The 20,586-nt window shown below is 42.6% G+C and overlaps 1 protein-coding gene across 5 annotated transcripts in view; it reads left to right on the top strand.

Annotated features, from left to right (window-relative positions):
• Positions 1 to 2,245, top strand: part of MAMLD1 (mastermind like domain containing 1) — a 349,448-nt gene extending 347,203 nt beyond the window's left edge. For 4 of the 5 annotated variants that reach the window (XM_073358364.2, XM_073358362.1, XM_073358363.1 and 1 more), the window contains one exon: positions 40 to 2,245. In XM_073358364.2, coding sequence (XP_073214465.1) covers positions 40 to 1,058 — 1,019 coding nt within the window. In that variant the 3' untranslated portion in view covers positions 1,059 to 2,245. The remainder of the gene's footprint in view (positions 1 to 39) is intronic. The other variant, XM_073358361.1, reaches the window with a different exon arrangement.
• Positions 2,246 to 20,586: the final 18,341 nt, after the last annotated feature.

Below are 20,586 nucleotides of genomic sequence, written 5' to 3'. Positions count from 1 at the left end.
ACCCTTAATGTTTAACATATTACCTCTTTTTGTATACAGCAGTACCACAACCTATTCCTACTGACTGCGGTCAGTCCATGCCAGCTCCTCCACTGAATCACCGCATGATGCCATCCAACCCGGGAATACTTCAGAACACCTTGGGCTCCGGACTGACTCCAACCTCCGTTACCCAGAACAGTGGGACAATGGTAATGATTCCGCATAATCCTGGGAAACAGCAAGGGATTTTCCCACCTAATTCCGATTTTAACATCCCTCTGCGACCAAACCAAACCTCTCTGGGCATGCACTCAGGATGCCAAACGGTTCACAGCCATCCTACTGTCCGGCCAGGAATGACATTGTCTAGCTTTAGTTCCAGTTCCTTAACAAATCACTCAGCAACTCAGCAACACTTAAGACAGCCTAGTATGCCAAGAATTTCTACTGTCTACCCCAATGCATCTGCTCAGATGTGGACACCGACTGGGGTTTCAAGAATGCCAAATCAAAGCCAAATGGATACCAGCATGCAGCAATTCTCCAGTAACCCCCTCGTCTCCAAACAGAACGTGAGACCAAATATTCCAGGTCAGCAGTTTTCCCACCAGGCTGTAGCACCGCCTAATCAGATTGCGCCTGGAGTCCAGGTCAGACAGATACAAAAACTAAACCTGGGACAGTCCGGCCAGAGCCTGAGCACGCTGAATAATCAGAACTTGAGACACGGTTTAACCAGAGGACCATTGCCAGCTATGAATGTTATGAAATCCATGCCACAAGGCATGTCCAGTTTTAACCAGCTCAATCCTGCTCAAGGACTCTGCCCGCCAAGTTACCCCTCCGCAGGCCAGCTGTCAGGAACATTCAACAGAATGAATACTGCTTCCGAGCTGCCGCAGTATGACTTTGTGCCACAACAGAGCAATTCGATCTTGCCTGGAAACTGCAGCGAGACTGACTTCATAGACTCCCTTATGAAGAACAGTAGCAATAATGATGAAGACTGGTTGAACAATTTGACAATGATAGACGACATTTTGGGACAGCACGCTCAAAGCTCCGGACATGTTTAGCTCATAGGGAAGCAGACTGACTTGTAAATAACTTAAGTATGACTTTTCAAAGTAAAAACAAACCAACAAAAATTGCCTCCTCTTTCAATACCGAATGAACGGACACGACCAATTCTTTGTCTGCATCAAAGTTTAATATTGGCAGTTTTTCAGATGACTGTATATATTTGAATATTTTATAAATTATGTTTTCCTAAACATTAAATATAGAAGTATTTATACTTCTTTTCTGGACTGTTTGTAAATAGATCTATAGCATACATTTTTTGTTTTATTATAGGAAATTCATTATACCTTGTTATAAATATGCAAATAATATTGTTAGTTTCAGTAATACTGTGTATTACAGCATAAAATACTTATGTTTTTGACATAACTTAACACATGATCTAGGGGTATCCGTGCAAACTGGCTAAACAGGAAGCAAATGTGGTAATTTATCTCCCTTGTCAAGAAGGAAGATTGAGGAGTTGCGTTTTTTTTTTTAAACTGTCAACCTATTCAGAGCACCCATCCTGCAAACCGATCCTTGTGAGTGGATCCCATCAGGGCTTCATGCAGGTGGAGGGATCCACCCGCAGATACCCGATTGCAGCAAAGTTTTCAGTCAGGATACACTTCCTCCATATGTTGATGAGAGCGTTGAATGCATTAACTGTCTAGTACTGAGTATATACTCATAATAGTACAACTGTTAACACAGACTACGTGACTATAGATTGCAACCAATTGAAGAATTATGGTGTGAAATGAGTGACACCTGAAGAGCAAACATCAGCCAAACATTGTAAAGCCTCTGTATGGAGGTATTATCCAATGACACAATAGTTCTGGTTTGCACACCTCTGCCATGTATATTTGTAGTGTACAGGTGATTTGTTCCTGGTTTCAAGCTTTTCATAATTTTCTGTTTTTAACGTGAGACTTGTTTTTTTTCCACGGGGAGAAGTCTATCAACATTAATAGTTAATTTTTTGATGTTTTTGTCAGCTACTATTGTCATATGTATATTTAAGTCTGTTTATAAAAGATCCACTGTACTGTAAACTTCTTAAAATGTTCATACTTTGTGTAATCATATTTTAATAGTCACATCATACTTTGCAATACATTTGTAATATAACGTCAGCTTCAAGCACAGAATGTTTTTTCTTCATACCATAATAAACTGCCAGGGGAAAACTGCATATATTTTATGTTTTCATTTCATAGAAGCAACATTTTGTAGCCGCAAACATTTGATTTGAATTATTTCACTGTTTTCCAGGATGTTAGAACATCATTCGAATACCTTGTATAAATGTATATGTGCTATTACTAGAAGAAATGAGGGAGAGGAAGAATTGAATTAAGCAGGCTAGAATTTCAATTTTGGATGGGATTTCCTATGCCAGCTTTACCCATCCTTTCAAATGCAATTATAAATGAATCCAGACAACTCTATCTGTTTTTTATATAGCACCTATCACCATAGTTATTTAGGCGACATTTCTTATTATCCAGAAATATAAATTAATCTAGATTTTGGAACTATTGCTTTGACAACTCTTTATTTTTACCTGTAAATATCTGTTGGCCTATCTGGAAAATGCAACTGTTCCACTGCAAGGAAAAACCATGCCCAGTGTAAAGTGGTTCAGGGCAATTGTGCAGATGCTGTGTTGCTAGAGACATGCCATATCATCTCGTAATATATATGGTAAATATTATATATTTGTGCGTGTGTGGGGGACAGAGTTGAGCCACTCCATTCATTTTAGATAGAGACATAAGCCCTTTACAGGAGAGCTCTAGATATAAAAAGCTACTGCCTGCTCTGGGGGGCAGGATATCTGGGTCTTAAAAATATACAAGTGAAGCTATAGTTAAATCAACTCCATATAAGCTGAATCCGAAAAGGCTGCAAACCTTTTGGGAAAATAAAATCATGCTGTTCGGGAAGAATTTTGCAACCTCTCAGTGTAGGGGTGGGGAATCATCCCAACCCCTGCCTACCAAAAAGCCTATAAGAAATCAGTCTGGGTGAGTAAACCTCCAGGAGATCCCCTCTCTGGAATCTTTCCCAGATGATTCCATTGGGGCGAGGCAGGGTTTTCCCCTGCTATGGAATAAGTAAGGGTTCTTCCCCTCCAGATTCCCTAGATCTGCCAGAGGCACATGAGCATCTGAATGGGCACTGCCCCACACAGACGCTCTGGCCTTTTCCCCATTCCCTGCCAAGGACAGTGCAAGGGAGCCCCGCTGCCATGGCTTCCCTCTCTGGCCACTGCTCCCAGCCATCGTATATGGCATGGGGGAAAGGAAGAGTGAATGCCATCTCCGCTGCTTTGTTCTGGATGGATTTCCTGGCAGGGTACCGCTGAGGATGATGCACACGTCTCTCCCCAAGTGCGAATCCTTGGGCCTACAGATGGCCCTGAGAGAGCAAGAGGGGACAGTAGGGTGAGGACAACCCCTTGCTGTGTGCAGAGATGGGAAGATCCATATGTGGATCCTAGAGGAATGATCCCTGATGAGCCTATTCCTGGGAAGTGATAAGCACCTGCAACTCCCACTAAAGAGGAGCGGGAAAGAAGCCAAGATGTAAATCAGTGGGAGCTGTGGGTACTCTGTACTTCTCCAAATCAAGTCCTAAAGCTCCTTATGCATAAACGCAGACTCCTCTCTGTACAGAGCAGAGTATGGTAAACTCTTCTCAATAAAACCACAATGAGGCTATGGATGAGTTTGTTTGGCTATGAGAATTGCCGAGGCTTCTGCTGCTTTTCAGTTCTGAAATCCACTCTGCCAATGAAGGGGCATTGGCTCCAATTGGAAGTCAATGCAGTTTGTCTCTTTAAGGAGAGGTGTGCTCAGAGTCCCAATCCTGACTCCATCTCAGATTCGCAGAGTGTCACTTAGAGACAATGTCAACTGCAAAATCCTGTGCTGCAAACGTCTTTACCTCCAGTACGTTACTAACTACTTAGATGATTTTACGTGAAACAATTTTTAAAATCAGATTATTTTCTCTATGATTTTTTTTTTTTTTACTTTTCTCATCTGGGACAATTAAAATCACTAAGTCAATTTGCCTTCTAGTTTTTCAGCTCTGCAGTGCAGTGTTTGAATTGCAAACACTGCAGGGGGAATGGAAAAACAACCATTTCTACTAGCATGTAAGAAAAATCATTCTCTTGGTCTCAGGCTATGTAAACACTGGTTTTCACACTCTAATTGTTAGGCCAGGTTTGAGCTGACAGTGCCCTTTTCACCTCTCTGTACCTCAGTTTCCCCATATGTAAAATAGAGTTGTTAATACTTCCTACCTCACAGGGGTGTTGTGAGGACTAAAGCTTGTAAAGTGCTTGGAAGATGAAAAGTATTATTACCTGGTGTCTATGGAGTATACTCATGAACACTCACTTTCAATTATATCCCGTTGGCGATTCCACATGTAAACAGTAATGAGAACTGCTCCATCTGGGTTCTGTTCAGATAGCCGGGCACTATCTTGTCCTACATGTTGCCATCCCAGCCCGCATACTGCCTGTGAATGGAGCATGCAGTACGTGGCCCACAAAGATGAAAGCAGGGTGAATATTGTGTAATCGATCAGCGATTGGAGCATTAGCTTTACATTTCGGGTTGGGATCAGACTGTAACTGACAATGCCTCTGTCAAAATAAACTGTTTTGTTCTACCAAACGCCTTCCTCTGTAATTCATCTTACTTTGATTACAGAAAACAGTGTTCAAATGCAAGGGGTCTGATCCTGCCCTCACATGGCTGTAAATCAGGGAGAGCAGCAATGGAGTCATACAGAGTTAAAACCAGGGTGAGACTAGAAGGAGGCCACGTCTATACTAGAAACGCTACAGCAGCAGAGCTGCAGCTCTGTAGACACACTACAGCGATGGCAGGGGTTCTTCCGTTGCTCTAGTAAACCCACCTCTCTGAGAGGCAGTCGCTTGGTTGATGGAATTCTTCTGTTGACCTAGTGGTGTCTATGCTGGGGCTTACGTTGGTTTGATTACATTGCCCAGGGCTGTGAAATTTTTCACAGCCCTGGGCAATATAGTTAAACCACCTGACTTTGTAGTGTAGTCCAGCCCTCCGGCTAGCTATTTGCGTCCGCACCATTAGCAAATTACATGTACTGGATCAACAGATTCCACTACAAAATACATGCAGGCTTATACCAGGAGCCAAATTCTGCTGCCAGGCACTCCAGCGTAAAAAAGAACGCTTTGTGCTCTCTCTCAGATTTGTTGCATCTCTTGCTGAAGACGCTTTCAACGAAGGCACGTGATGTTGAAATTTCAGGTCAAGTTCTGCTCTCGTGTAGGATGTTGTAAAGCAGGAATAACTTTGCTGACGCCAACAGTTACTCCTGACTTACGCCCAACTAACTAAAGGAAGGACTGAGCCCTCAGGACAAATCCTGCGCTTGCCGCTCTGGTATGATTCTGCTGCACAAGGCTTCAGGGAGCATGCCCCAGCTGAGCAGCCCTGGCCCTAGTCTGCATTAGCACCCTGCGTAGCTGGACACGTGCAAGGAGGTGGGGAAGGGCTGAGGTCAGAGGATCTGTAGCCACATCAGTCTTCCTCTCCTCCTCCTCCTCCACCTATGGGGTGTGGGTGGTTCTGTATCCTATGGGAGAATTTCTCCTAAGTACATCTGCACAGCCAGGCTATTCAGGATTTGGAGCTTAATATCAATTTAGAGTCCGATTCAACTCCCGTTCCTTGTTATACATAGCAAATAAAAAAGGAGGGTTGGGGAGTGTTGTGTGTTTTAAATACCAATAAATCTCTCTCCTGGGAAAGCTAGAACATAAGTACTGATTGGCAGCTGCTGCAGCTCCTGAAAGCTTAAGGCTCCTTCTGGTCAATAGGGCCGCAAGGTATAATACTGAATAAAACCCTGCAAAGGCTCCTTAGTGAAAAGGGCTAGTGTGAAACAAAAGAGGCATTTAATAAAAGCAGTTTTCTTTGTTCCCTTCCCCCCTCATTTAACTGCTTTTGCAACACTGCTCAAAATTAATATGCCATTTTATACATGTCGTTCTCCATTTCCCATTACATGGTGGGTAGGTCCAGCCAGAGTTCCTGCAGTTGGCTGCCCTCCCCACTTTGCCCAAGGCATGTATTTACCTAACAAGGACTCACTCTGTTGTGCCTGGTTCTTTCTTTGCAGCCAAACACACGCGACCTCGTTGCATCTTTGTTTAAAGAGTCACAGTGCAGAGGCCAGTTTCTGTGTTTTTTCTCCTCTTGAAAAGCAGGGAAGTTTGGAAGGTTGAAAATGGTGTTTTCAGCATTTCATTAGCCTGTTCTATGGCACAGCTGTGTGTCAATTAAAACAATGCACAACTACACTGAGGATTTGTCCCGGAAGCCCAGTGGGACCTTCACCGTGCAGCTGAGCTCTGCTTTGCTAGTTTTACAGGTGAGAGAGCCAGATACCAATCAGATGTCCCTGATTGTTTTGCATCATGTATACTTTGCTCTTACTAAGACTGGTGTTGCAATTTAATGACAAGGATTAAAAAAAATACTCCATCAGAATGGCATTTTCAATTGGCTGTCTCTTGGAAAATCATGTTACATTTTTCATGTTCCGGTTTTGGGGTTGACCCTTTTTCAAGGACAGATGGGGACCTGATTTTTGGCCCTGTTTGGTTTCCATAGCATAGTACTATGCTGTGTTTTGTGTATGGATGGGATGCCCCTGGGGCATAAGCCAGCTGGCACAATGGGAGAAAAGGATAAGGAGGTAATTTTTTCTTTTCACTCCCTGCGGGAGACCAGTTCTACAGCATATCTAAGGCAAACAATTATGAACGCTCTGTGTTTCCTTGCTGATGTAATGATGTGGTTGAGACCACTGATCTGTATTCAGACACGGTTTCAGGGTTTTGTATTACTGTCATACAGATTTCTGTGGAGGGAAATGTTCTGTATTGGCTCTGGAAAGTGGGGGGAAGCTGAACTGGTTCTTCTGGGATCAGGCACTGGTTTCCCTTCCTCGCAATAGGGATTTTTATTACCTGTAGCTATCAATGGAACATATTTGGCCTCCCTTACTGTAGTATCTGAGTACCTCACAAGCTTTCCAACACCCCTGTGAGGCAGAGAAGTGCTATTAGCCCTGTTTTACAGATGGGGAACTGGATCACAGAGAGACTATGGACCAGACTCTGATAGGTGTTTAGGCACCTAAAGATGTAGATGGATGTCTAGTGGGATTTTCAAAAATTCCCAAGCAGGTTAGATGCCCAACTCTCATTGATTTCACAGAAAGCCTGGGGTGGAGCTGGGAACTGAATGCAGGTCACCTAAATTCCAGATTAGCACCCTACCCACTGGACCATAATGCCTCTTAATTGTGTACCATTTAGTCCCAAGTCACTTCACAAATTGTACAGCCAGCCGCACCGATAAGCTTTGATCTCTGGGATGAAGTGTGGCAGCCAGGAGAGGTGTGATCAATACACAATATAAGAGTACGGGTGGGAATTCTGGACAAGGAGACTGGAGCTAATTCCTACCTTGTGGAAAAGTCTCCTGTGTAACGAGCAGCTAGAGGCTCATTTTTCATGGTTTCATCCCACAGATCCCCAACGTGGCTCGTGTGCTGTGGTTTTCTCTGCTTTGTAAGTATAAAGAATTTGATCAGCTCTTATGGGATTCCAGCCTGTTTTAAACCTGAAGCTTAGACAACAAAGCTGTCCTCTCCATGGGTGCCTCAGTTTACCTGCCCATAAATGGGGATAATTTCAGCCTCACTGGGATAGTTGGAGAATTAATTGAATGCTGTTGGTGAAGTGCTTTGATTAGGTAAAGTAGTACCAGAGCCAGCTATTATTTTTATTTTCACATCTTTGCTTTACTGTGTCAATCCAATCAAAGAACCTCATGGCACCATAGCATGCTCTTGCAGGATTCTCTTCCCACACAGACCTTTATAGGCCACAGGCAGCACAATGTCTATTGCTTGCAAGGGACAGCGGTGTATGTAAAGAAAAATCCAGGCTGAGCACTAGTAAACGCCTACGACTGCTTGAGTTACGAAGAACCTAGTCCACCTCAGAAAAGAGAGGAATTTTTACACGAAAGATTTTGGGCCAGCTTCCCAACATACTCAGTAAATTTGTGTTTGTGTCTCACAATTTGTGTGCACAGTTGTGCATGTTTAACAATTTGCTCTGACTGAGAAATGGAATTTGGGCCATTCATGCAACCAAATTTTCTGTGGGTGTGAATAACACTTGAATTTTAGACCTGTTTTAACACATGTAAACCAAAAATGTGGTTAACTAACACAAGTGCAGCATCTAGCGTGAGCAGGAGCCAAAAGTTTGTTGCTAGTTGTGTTGGGTTATATTACTAGGAATAAAGGGCTGTTTGTGTCCTGTAACAAACATTTGTTGCAGCATCTGCACTAGAATGTACAGTTATGTTAGCTAACACATGGTCAAACGTGACTGGAAATCCAAGTGCAAACATACTATACCCCACCAATTGGGCAAGATGCCTACTGGAACGTCCCAGCTCATGGTAGGGATGGAGTTTGGGCGGAAGGGAGGGAATGTCCACTTAACCACTCCTTATGAAGGATCAACATGAAGCCTCCTTCATGACTGGCTCCTACAGAGGGCCAAATTCGTGCCCCCTCTTCTTAGCCACCATGCCAAGTGTGCTAGAAGGCAGCAGTCTGCAATTATGGTTGGCCCTGTGTGGGGTCAGGAGGAGAGGCTCTTTTTGCCTCTCCACCATGAACATTCACTCAAGAACCAAGCACCATTTGATCTTATATTAAATACTTATGGTGTAGGAAATTTTACTCCTAAAACAATCCACACTAACCCGTGAAGAGAGTTTTGATGCTGCCAAGACTGCAGCAATGGGAACCTGTTGTAGCCACCTGTAATCTGACACTTAATCTGTAAGATATTCAAGGTAGGTATTGTCTCTAATATATCCTTGCACAGTGCGTCCCTGGCCTTAGGCACTACCATATTATTATTACTAATAAATAACTCAACACTGAGGTTAACACTACCACACAGAGACTTTCTGATTTGATACATTAACTTCCCATTCTTTTCATGCTGCGTGTAAACCCTAGCTGGAGATACCTAGTGCTGTGACGATTACTTTGAGTACTCTGATCTTCTGAACCCTGAATGGAGGTCACTCTTGTATAATAAATTGTATTACAATATAAATGAAAAGAAAGCATGTAGGATTTTTTCCAGCAGGAATTATTCATAAGAAGCTTCACGGAAGAAATGATGGTGTAACTCCAGTAAAAGCCAATATTTCTTTTAGGTGTCTGCTTGGAGCTTAGTTAATTACTGGGAGCATCCTGTTTCTCAATCCTAGGTGATACCTAGAATTTCTGAAAGGACCGCTGGTCTCAGTGGTTTAGTTGAGCTATGAAAGGTTTTTGTTTCACTCAGCAAATAGATGAGTGGCCTGATTTGAAGACGTGCTAAGCACTCTCAGCTAAAACTGAAGTCAAAGGAAGCTGGGCACTGAACACACAAAGTGCTATATAAAGCTAAGTACTCTGAAAAATGATGTCCTAGTTGTCTCAGGTTGGGCACCCCAGACTAGTGAATACTTTTGACCTTAATGTCTCTGTGCCTCAATTCCCCATCTGTATACTGGGAATAGTGATACACCTTCATTTCACAGGGGGCTTGTGAAAATAAATTGTTTATGAAACACTCAGATATTACAGTGATGAGCACCACAGAAAAGCCCATGAGGAAATTTAATTAATTCTGTCTTCAGAGCAGGGGTTGAAGATCATGTAGCAAATAAGGCCTATGGTTGCACATTGAACAAGGAGGAGAAAACAAAATATTGAATAGGTGCTCATTAAATGAGCACAGTCCATCTTGTGCACTGAATGAGGCAGAGGTCCTGTGGAAAAATTAGTATGTGATCACTAATTAAAGACTGCATTATAATTCATACACACAAAGGGGTAAATTAAGGTTGCAAAGACAGTCTTAATTCTGACATTTCCAACCTTTGAGTGCTTGACTTTGCAAACTTGAACAGGAGTAGGATCAAGGCATTAGTGATCCCTTAGATGATAGCACGTGAAAGAATCTTTACAGTCAAAAGTACTGTTCACTTCTATGCTGCTTGGTTAGTTTGTGTAATTCTCTCAGGCCCTATGCTACTAGCACTCCCAACTGTCTTCGAGACACCACTGACTTCCTGACGAAACTACAATCCATCGGTGATCTTCCTGAAAACACCATCCTGGCCACTATGGATGTAGAAGCCCTCTACACCAACATTCCATGCAAAGATGGATTACAAGCCGTCAGGAACAGTATCCCCGATAATGTCACGGCTAATAAGCGATGGTCACATAAACAACACCCTATACCGGAAACCTACTGATCACTATTCCTACCTACATGCCTCCAGCTTTCACCCAGACCACACCACACGATCCATTATCTACAGCCAAGCTCTACGATACAACCACATTTGCTCCAACCCCTCAGACAGAGACAAACACCTACAAGATCTCTATCAAGCATTCTTACAACTACAATACCCACCTGCGGAAGTGAAGAAACAGATTGACAGAGTCAGAGAGTACCCAGAAGTCACCTACTACAGGACAGGCCCAACAAAGAAAATAACAGAATGCCACTACCCATCACCTTCAGCCCCCAACTAAAACCTCTCCAACGCATCATCAAGGATCTACAACCTATCCTGAAGGACGACCCATCGCTCTCACAGATCCTGGGAGACAGGCCAGTCCTTGCTTACAGACAGCCCCCCCAACCTGAAGCAAATACTCACCAGCAACCACACACCACACAACAGAACCACTAACCCAGGAACCTATCCTTGCAACAAAGCCCGTTGCCAACTGTGCCCACATATCTATTCAGGGGACACCATCACAGGGCCTAATAACATCAGCCACACTATCAGAGGCTCATTCACCTGCACATCTACCAATGTGATATATGCCACCATGTGCCAACAATGCCCCTTTGCCATGTACATTGGTCAAACTGGACAGTCTCTACGTAAAAGAATAAATGGACACAAATCAGACATCAAGAATTATAACATTCAAAAACCAGCTGGAGAACACTTCAATCTCTTTGGTCAGTCGATTACAGACCTAAAGGTTGCAATTCTTCAACCAAAAATTTCAAAAACAGACTCCAACGAGAGACTGCTGAATTGGAATTAATTTGCAAACTGGATACTATTAACTTAGCCTTGAATAAAGACTGCTCAAATAAATTTGTTAGTATCTAAGGTGCCACAAGTACTCCTTTTTTTTCTCTTTCTGCTTGGACACTAGATATAGCTTGAATAGTACCTATTACATTGTGATTAAGCATGTGCTTCTACCTTGTAAATTTACTTACCAAAAGCATTATTGCCAACTCTATCCTAGTGGTAGCAACACAAAGTCCATTCCCCTGATCACTTCTTCATGTAGCAGAGGTCAGTGTGGCTCCCAGACACAGCAGTAACTCTGAATGGTTCTTGAATAAAAAGTAATGTTTAATATTCCTCAGCTATGTCCTCTGGGACACTGGCAAATCCTATCCTGAGATATGGAAACCAACCCTTTAAGAGCCAAAGTCTGTTTCCCCAGATTTCAGCAAATGATAAGGGTCTTTCTGGAGTTGTGTGGCTAATTCTACATTATGCTCTTGTTCACATGTCTTATTATGGTGCATCCCATGAGAGGGCACTAGAAATGCTTTCTCTGTAAGAGGTCAGACTTTAACTAAATATATTCACCTCCCTGTCATGGGTCACATGAAAAGCTGCTCTGACCCTGTTTTTTCATGCAAGTTACAAAATGGACATCCACTAAAATAGCTGCCTCCTTTTCCAACTGACTGAACTCTGTTTTCTGCTTACTTCTCTTCTTCATGAACGGATGTGTGTGCACAGAGATGCAATAGCTTAGACTGGTGAATCACAGTGTAAATCTTTCCTTGAGGGACTCTGGTGACATCACGGGTGCAGATTGCTTTCTGTATTGTCAGTTTATGTATCCTGACATCATATGTCATTTCCTCTAACTGTGGGAAAGGCACCTGTCCATCTGAAACCCAGATTCTTCTTTCTCTCCTGTGACATGTATTTAATAAATCTGGTCTTATTTAATAGAAGTGTATGAGTGGGTTGGTGGGGGGAGTTTTGCCATAGTGAAGGATAAGGCCTGCGAGACTAGGCCTGTTTTTCCTGCAAATTAGATTTAGAAAATAGCTTCGGGGAAGCACGGATTAAACCAAAGTCAACCTAGCATGGCTTGTGGGAAGTCGAGAGTAACCCCTTTTTGAGGTTCTTAGCTGTGCTCATTATGGGTTCTCTCCTGGAATAGCACTGAACTTAGTTCTACTGGGAATTAAGTCCCTGCTCTCACCAGCAATACTTGCCAGCAATAGGAGCTTTCTGCAGAATGAATGGAACAGCTGGTGCCTATGAGAGAGAGAAATCGATGACATTGCAGTGGGCAGTGGTGACCAGAGCAGCTTGCCTCTGCTGAGTGCCAAGTCATTGATTTCTTTCCCTTATAAGCAGCAGCTGCTCCATTAATCCTGCAGAAACCCTCCTTTTCAGACTGACTTGATGGTGTGACAACATATTTTATCACTAAAATTAACCGAAGTATATTCTAACTTCATGGAATCATGTTCCTAAAGTGGAAAGAGTGGTGGAGGGATGGCTTCCCTGCCATTTGTATTCCCCACTGCCATCCCTTCTGCAAACCTCTCACACGATTTCAGTGACCCATAGCTCTTGAGTGTTGCAGCTACAGTGGTTCAATGCCTGGATCTTTGCTCATGCATATTTTAAAGGCAACCTTCATCTTTGGTGTATGACAGTTGGTAGATGGTAAATTTTGCTTTCAAAATACCAAAAATCCCACCATAAGCTGTTCGTGTTGTTTGGAAATGGCATTCTTCACTTCTGGTCCTAAACTGGCACATAGTGTGTTACTTTATGGTGGTGAATACAGAATACTGCAGATGGCATTAGCTATCAGGTCTGTTCTGTCTAGCTGTCTACACTATGCCCATCACCACATTATTTGAGCACCTTGCTTAACATACGTTACACAATGATTTTTAAATTTGATTAAACTGAACTATAATTTCAGCTGTGCATGAGTGTAACTTTAACAAGAGAAGGGAGAAGAAGGATACTTTCCAGTACAGCAGAAACCTTTTACATGGATAACCATCTGAAACCAAAACCCTATATTTTTACAAGGTCTGGTCCTTTAACCGTTTCACTACTGCCACCGTTGCAGCCCCACATACTAGTTATGGCATCGTGGTTCTACTGTGATTTGAATGAAATGTCAGCACTTCAGAGAACTCAGCTGAAGCAGAGACCAGCAGCAAAGCACTTAACAGGTATTAGTCTAAGAGGTTTCTGGTGTTTTATGAGCTAGAGTTGAACATTTAAGAGGTCACTTGTTATTGTATTTTACCTTTCAGTGCCCTGGAAGTTTATTCTTTTATCTGGTATTGAATTTAAGGGGATTTTCTTCTATTTCTGTTATTTTGGGGGGCTGTGTTGATGTATCTAAAATGTATTATACTAGCAGCTCTGTTCATTCAATTGTAACATTAATGATCTTGCATTTATTTAGTTCCTTTTATCCAAATGGGTCCAAAAATCACGTTAGCCCTTGCCTATATAATTTGTACAATATATATATATATATGAATCACATTACCCACCTCTGAGCCACCAATGGGATGGAACACAGCACTGAATCTTATATTTGCATGTTTCCCTTAATCAGCTGCAGTGTCAGTTAATATCTGATATGTTCTCTGCTAGAGGTTTCTATGTCTTATCCTTGTAGGAGAAGGCATCAGCAGCTTAATAGGTCACATTTTTCTAAGATCCCTCCACTAGCCTCCAAGTATGCATGCTGGGTTGTAACATGTTTGCTTTTTGGATACTCACATTTTTGTGCATGGAAAAACTTGACATCAGAAAGAAAGCATACAACTAAATGTACAATTACAGGTGTGCCCATTCAGAAGGCATTTCTGAAAATGTGTCCCGAAGGGCAATTGTTATTTCCAATCAATATCGTTCTTAGACTGCAAAAATACAACAAACTCATTATACAACCGCCTGATTACTACTGTGAACCAAGCAGCAGAAGGAAGACTTTTTTTTAAGGTGTGGTAGGGATTTTTCTTTTTTTGTAACATGTTACTTGATAAAGAAATGTTTATACTAATCATGGAAAAAGCTAAATAGTTTGAAGAGATATTAAAGTAATGGATGAAAGGACTTAAATCTGGGCAGCCTTTATTTAGTGGAGTCAAAAATAAACATTGAGTTAACAGACAGAAACTATAATAGAACCTTACGGGGTGAATGGCACAATATGATATGGGCAAGCAAATGCAGTTAAATTGGTAATGCCCCATATGCTTTCTATACCTACAATAAGGAGACCGTTGAGCCAAGAATGCACACATGTGCTAAGGTATGAGAGAATATGTGTGTGGGTTCTATTTACCTGGGCATTTCCTTGCTTTATTTTGTCTGTGTCACAAGATCAACCTTAACTTTCAGATGGAACATGCTTAGATAAACTAGTCTTTATCTTGACCTACTAATTTGTGTGAAAACTACAAAGCTGCTTTGTCTTGACTAGGATATTATCTTGTTTTAGCTAACTCTACTTAAAAGCACACCTTTTTTCCACCTAATGAAGACAAGGCCTATGTCTCATCCCCTGTTAGTGGCTGGTCAGCTTGGCCATGTTCCTAGCTCTCACAAATATATGAGTCTCACAATCTTTGATGATTTCATCAAGTCTCAGCTCCTGGAAGCATATTATTATCTGTATGACCAGAGCGCCTAGGAACCCAAATCAGGGACCAGGATGCCCATGGTACTAGGTGCTGTACAAACACAACAAAAAGATTGTCCTTGCCCAAAGAGCTTACAAGCTACGTATAAAACAAGAGACAACAGATGGATACAGACACATGAGAGTACAAGGAAACAATGAGACAATATCGGTCAGCATTATCAGCTGTGGTCTCAGTACTTCAGCAGCCTAACCATTTTGTCAAGTATATGTAGGCATAATAGAAAAGGAGAATTTTTAAGGAGAGTTGGCTTTGTGGATATTTACAGGGAATTCCTCCGAAGCATGAGGGGGCAGCATGGGAGAAAGCACGAAGGTGCTTGTTTGAAAATTTAACAAGTGGGTGATGGCAACATGGCCCATGCGGAGGTGAGCGTCAATATCTTGATAGTGAATGAGAAATGGGAATTACAGCCTTGAAAGTGAAGACAAGGAGCTTATGTTTGAAGCTACAGAGAAGGAGAGTTGCAAAGAGAAGGATGAGCTGGCCAAAGGGACAGGCCAGGAAAAGTGTCTTTACAGCTGCATTCTGAATGAATATGAACTCGGAAAGACTGCATTTTTGCATCAAAATACAACACCAAAACCAAACACAAGATTTATCAGAGCTGCATAATTTCAACACGACCTTATAGTGCAGAATGCTAGGGAATGAGAAAGTATGACATGTCCAAACTGTCTTCATTCCATACAACATGCCTCAGAAAAAGTCGTCCGTATCTTTTGGCCCAGAACAATCTCAAACCAAGATCTATTGACACAGTACAGCCAAGAGGATCTGAGCACCATCATTACCAGGAGGCATTGGAGATGGATCCGTCATGTGATTTGGGTGGAAACTGATTCCGTCACTACAGTAGATGGACACCTGAAGGCTAGCGAAAATGAGGCTGTCTGAAAACAACATGGTGAAGAGCTGTGGAAGCCGAGCTGAAAAACCTGGGGCACAGCTGGGGAACCATTGAAAGACTTGCTAGAAACAGACAGGAGTGGAGGAGCTTCATCACTGCCCTAAATGCCAGAGGCGTAATAGGAACATCATGATGGTGATGACTACATTTGTCAAGACCAGGGAGAAGGATGTTGCAGTAAACAGGGCGTTAGATGATGAGACCCGGGATAAGAGTTTCAGCTGTGTGGCAGGGTAAGAAAGGCTGCCTCTTACAGATGTTATGCAGAAAGCACTGACAAATGCAACAGGGGCCCACCTCCACCCTCCACCTTTATCCTGTTCCCTGAACAAACAGCACAGAGTCCTCCGAACGTGCTTTCAGTGAAGCTTTATTTCAAGTGCCTTCACCAATATCGCTCCAGTCCCCTGGACTCTCACCTATTTACAGTATTTCTGAGGGGAACAGAGATCTCCCTACTCTGAACTCTCTGTGTGGCTAACCCTGTCCCTTTTTCTCCCCACTGCACTTCCTTCCTGTGCCTCTTTATCAGCTGTTAGGCCCAACTGAGTTCTTACCTCACCCAGCCCCCAATCAGCTTCACCTGGGACACTAATTAGCCTCCAAGTGATCAGAGTGCAGGCTCACTGACTCACTCCCTGCACTCTGTCACACACCTCTCCCTTGGCCTACTGTCCAGTCTCTCTTCCTCTGCGCCCTCCCTTCTTTAAAGGAGGCGCTGGGCTCCTTATGCTCATATTTGCCCGCAGGGTGGTGTCCATGCTCCACCTGCAGAAGTCACACTTTGTGGTGTGGTTTGCCCAGATAACTCTGTTTCCGCCCACAGGTCCCCACACCATGGGCAGCCTGTTTCGCCACTCCCTTTGCCTTCTCCTTCAGTTTGGGGTGGGGCCTAATGCTTTGCCTCCCTTTTCTGCTCCACTGGGGGCTCTGGTTCCCCCACCCCACACTGGTCCCGGGATCCATCCTCCCGCTGTGCTGGTGATGAGGTTCCCTAGAACTATCTGCTTTCTGCCTGCAAGCTAGGAGCACTGTTTTCCCCTGCCTCTTGTGCTAGGCTGTGTTTCCACAATGTATTTCCCTAGGGAGGTCTCATTTTCTTTCTGGTTTGTATCTTTAGGTCGTGGTTTCTCTGGTTTTCCTAGATTAGTTCTTTTGCCCTGTTTGCTGCTGGTCTTGCTTCCTGCTGTGGGGGACTCTTGACCCTCATTCTCCCCTTATAGGGGAAGGGGGTAAACTGTCTTAAAAATGACTGGATGGGGCAGCCCATCTACCGCCCCTTAAACCGCTCTTAGAACTCTAGGGGTATTCCTGCCACTGGGCAGAGCCTCTTCTCACTGTGAATGCATTCTAATTTCAGCTTGTCACCTGGCAGCACCCAATGGGGCTTCACCAAACCCCTCTGGACCAGGGTGCGGCCTGAAGCCATGTCCACCAGTCCCCTCTGGTACCTCCTCCCCACTTTTACCCGGATGGTAGGCGTTTTCTTTTTCTACCCACTTCCTATAGTTCTAGTCCACCCATAAAACCTGGTATACCCACACTCCATAACTGGGCACTAGAAGTAAACCACTCCCCGGTTCTCTGAAGGAGTCCCCCTCGTTCTCTCCTTTTTCTTTTCAGGTATCCTGGGTGTGGCCAAATAACCCTCCTCCTTCCCCATGCCCAGTCCCTGAAAGGTCTGGAATTCTTTCTTAGAAAAGTCTGCGTCCACAAACTCCTCTGCCAGTTTTACTGCTTTCTCCAGAGTCACTGGCTAGTGCCTTTGGACCCACATGTCTGTGCTTTCAGGGAGGCTCTGGAGGAATTGCTCCAGTATTATTATGCCTATTACCACCCCAGTTCTTCAGGTAGCTGGTTATAGCCATGGGTTGCCCAGTCTGTCAATTTTTGTGCAAATGCCTGCGTTGCATGCCTCCAGTCCATCTAGCAGCCTGAAATTTTTGTCTGTATTTTTCATCCAACAGGCCAACCCTGTCTAGGACAGCAGTCTTTACTCTATCATAGTCCTGTGCCTGTTCCTCGGTCAGGGCCATATAGGCCCCCTGATAAGTAGGGTGCCACTCAGAGGGCCCATGATCCCTAACCTCATCTGGCTCCCATTGCTGCTCTGTCAAAACTTAATAAAAACACATCAGGGTTCTACTGCTGTTCCCAGTCACAGGACTCCCCAGACCCCGTATCAGTAGGGGGTCATTACACAGATAAAATACACTATACACTGAGATTAGGCACCTCACACCACCAGTACCCTAGCGCAAGTGCTGTAAAGGGTGGACCACCCCATCGGCATAACCCATGCCTTCTTTCCTGGCGGTACTCCGTTCCTGCACCTCAACCATCGATTATGTCTGTGTCACAAGATCAACCTTAACTTTCAGATGGAACATGCTTAGATAAATCCATAACCATAAATCCATATGGGGATTTAGACCTGTTACTAGCAGTGACTTGAACCAGCAGTGTGTGTATTACACTTTCACTATATTTTCCTCAAGCTGAATGATTACATCATGTAAACGATGGCTGATGAATCAAGCCAAATGTTTCTAGAACAGTGGCTCAAAAGAAGGAAATTGAAAGTGCACCACTGAATTTCCTAACAAGCTTTTTGTTGAAAGGGAGATGTCAGAAGGAAAAGAGAACATCATATCAACACAGATGAGATTATCTGGGGGAGGAAAAAGGAAGAATATGGTTGTTTCGTCTCCCTCTGGCTCAATGCTTAGTGTTGCTATTTGTTAATATAAAACATGCAATACCATGCTTGTTATAGGAATATCTTGTCTATACTTCAAAAACAATTTCTGTATCATAACAGGCATTAGTTCAGTTCCCTTTAGTGTTTAAAAAAACTGTTTGGACAAAATTAACTTCTTGTTTTGGAATCCCACCTTTAAATTGTTGACAGTAAAGGAGGCCCTAAAAATAATGGGTAAAAATAATTTTAAAAACAATCTGTCTCATGACCATGACACCTTCTAAAAGTGCATCACATCTGGAAGGAATCCATGTCTATCCTCAAAATGCAGTTGTTAGATTATTGGCCAGATCTTCAGCTGGCTCCATTGACAATAGCCAAATTAAAAAAATTACATTGAGACTTCCAAGGAAAGCCCATGAAAGAATGCAAACTTTAGTTGCAAGTGTGATGTCTGTGATTTGGGAGGTGGCCCTCTGAGCTAATTCTGAGCCAACAGACAAGCACACTATTAGTGTGGGGACTGGACTGTTGGAGGTGCCATATCTTGGATTAGATATACAACCAGGCTTGTGACCACTGATACTCTTGAAAGATCTCATGTCACTTTTCACAAGAATAAGGTTGGTATCCCCATTGTCCTGGTCCCAGTTTGGATAATTACATTTTGCTTACCATTACTATAATACAGGGTATTCTATATCATCTAATGTCATGAATCCCTTTCTCTGTTAGAAAGCTAGTTCTACAAGGTCTCCAAGTTATAACTGTACACTGTTGAGTTTTATATTAGTTATTTACACTGTGTCTTAATATAGCAAAACATCTTGGTGGTCTATGAGTCTTTCCATTTTTATCTCATATTAATCATTCCGATGTCCTCCTCCTCCCAAACTGTTTTAATTATTAATTATTTTTGTTTTTTATTGGTACTGAGGTAGTATCCAAAAGTCCCAATGAAGCTCAGAACCCCCCTAAACTAGGTGCTCCATAAACACCAAAGACATAACCTTTGCTCCAAAGGACTTACAATCTAAAAAGATGTGACAGACAGACAATAATAAACAAAAACAAGGGGTAGTCATAGGTACCTGTCTTGTTGGCTCTTTTTTCACTATTGCCAACCTCAAACATTCAAAAATCATGAGGTAGGCCTAAAAAATAATGAGATTTAAAAATGGTTCCTGAGCCTTTGGTTCACTCAGGTCATGTTTTCAAGCTTTTCTCCGTAACATGGGGGTTAGAAAGCTACTTTCATTTTAAATGAAAGCCAAGTTTCTGACCACACCATTTGACTCCAGGAGCTGGGGCCTTAAAAAAAATACCAAATATCACGAGACTTGTGATAAAATTGTGAGAGTGAGCAACACTGCTTTTTATTAATTCCTCGCCTAATTATTACTTTTACTTTATGATTAAATTTTCTCTGCTTACTAACCCATGCCTTTCCCTGTGTCTTCTCTTATATTTCATTGTGTTGTTTTATTTATGGATAGGGAGTATGTTTTTCTTAGGGTCCCTATCCTGCAAAGTGCAGACCCTTACAACTGTGGAAACCTATTGACTTACGTGGGAGGGTATATGCCTTTACTGGATTGAGATGTAGCATTTGTAATGTGATGTGCAAATTAATAGCCTGCTATACCTGGTTTTTATTAAAATAATATTTAAGAAGTCATATTTTGAGGTAGTATCAACACATCATATATGCGCTGTTGAAATTTGCTTTCGGCTGAAATCTGACCGTCTCATCCCAGTAACAAGTTCTTTAAAACCAAATTTAATAAAAAAGCTGGTTGTCTTTTTCCAATTATTTCTGAGCCGCATTATTAGATTTGTATAGCTTGCAAATCTCAAGACAGATTTGTATTACATTGCTAGCTGGTTAGGCCACGGATATGACTTTATTCTGACAACTTTCCTATTTAAAATGTTTTGGAAGGCAGAATTAACCATCCCACTGAGTTCTTTAATAATAAGGGATTCTAATGCCATTTAAATGCAAAGCTACCA

This window comes from Lepidochelys kempii, chromosome 9 (assembly GCF_965140285.1).
Source record: "Lepidochelys kempii isolate rLepKem1 chromosome 9, rLepKem1.hap1, whole genome shotgun sequence".
In the NCBI taxonomy this organism is placed as follows: Eukaryota; Metazoa; Chordata; order Testudines; family Cheloniidae; genus Lepidochelys; species Lepidochelys kempii.
Note: the sequence above shows the minus strand (reverse complement) of the source record. Positions and strands in the feature narration are given on the sequence as shown.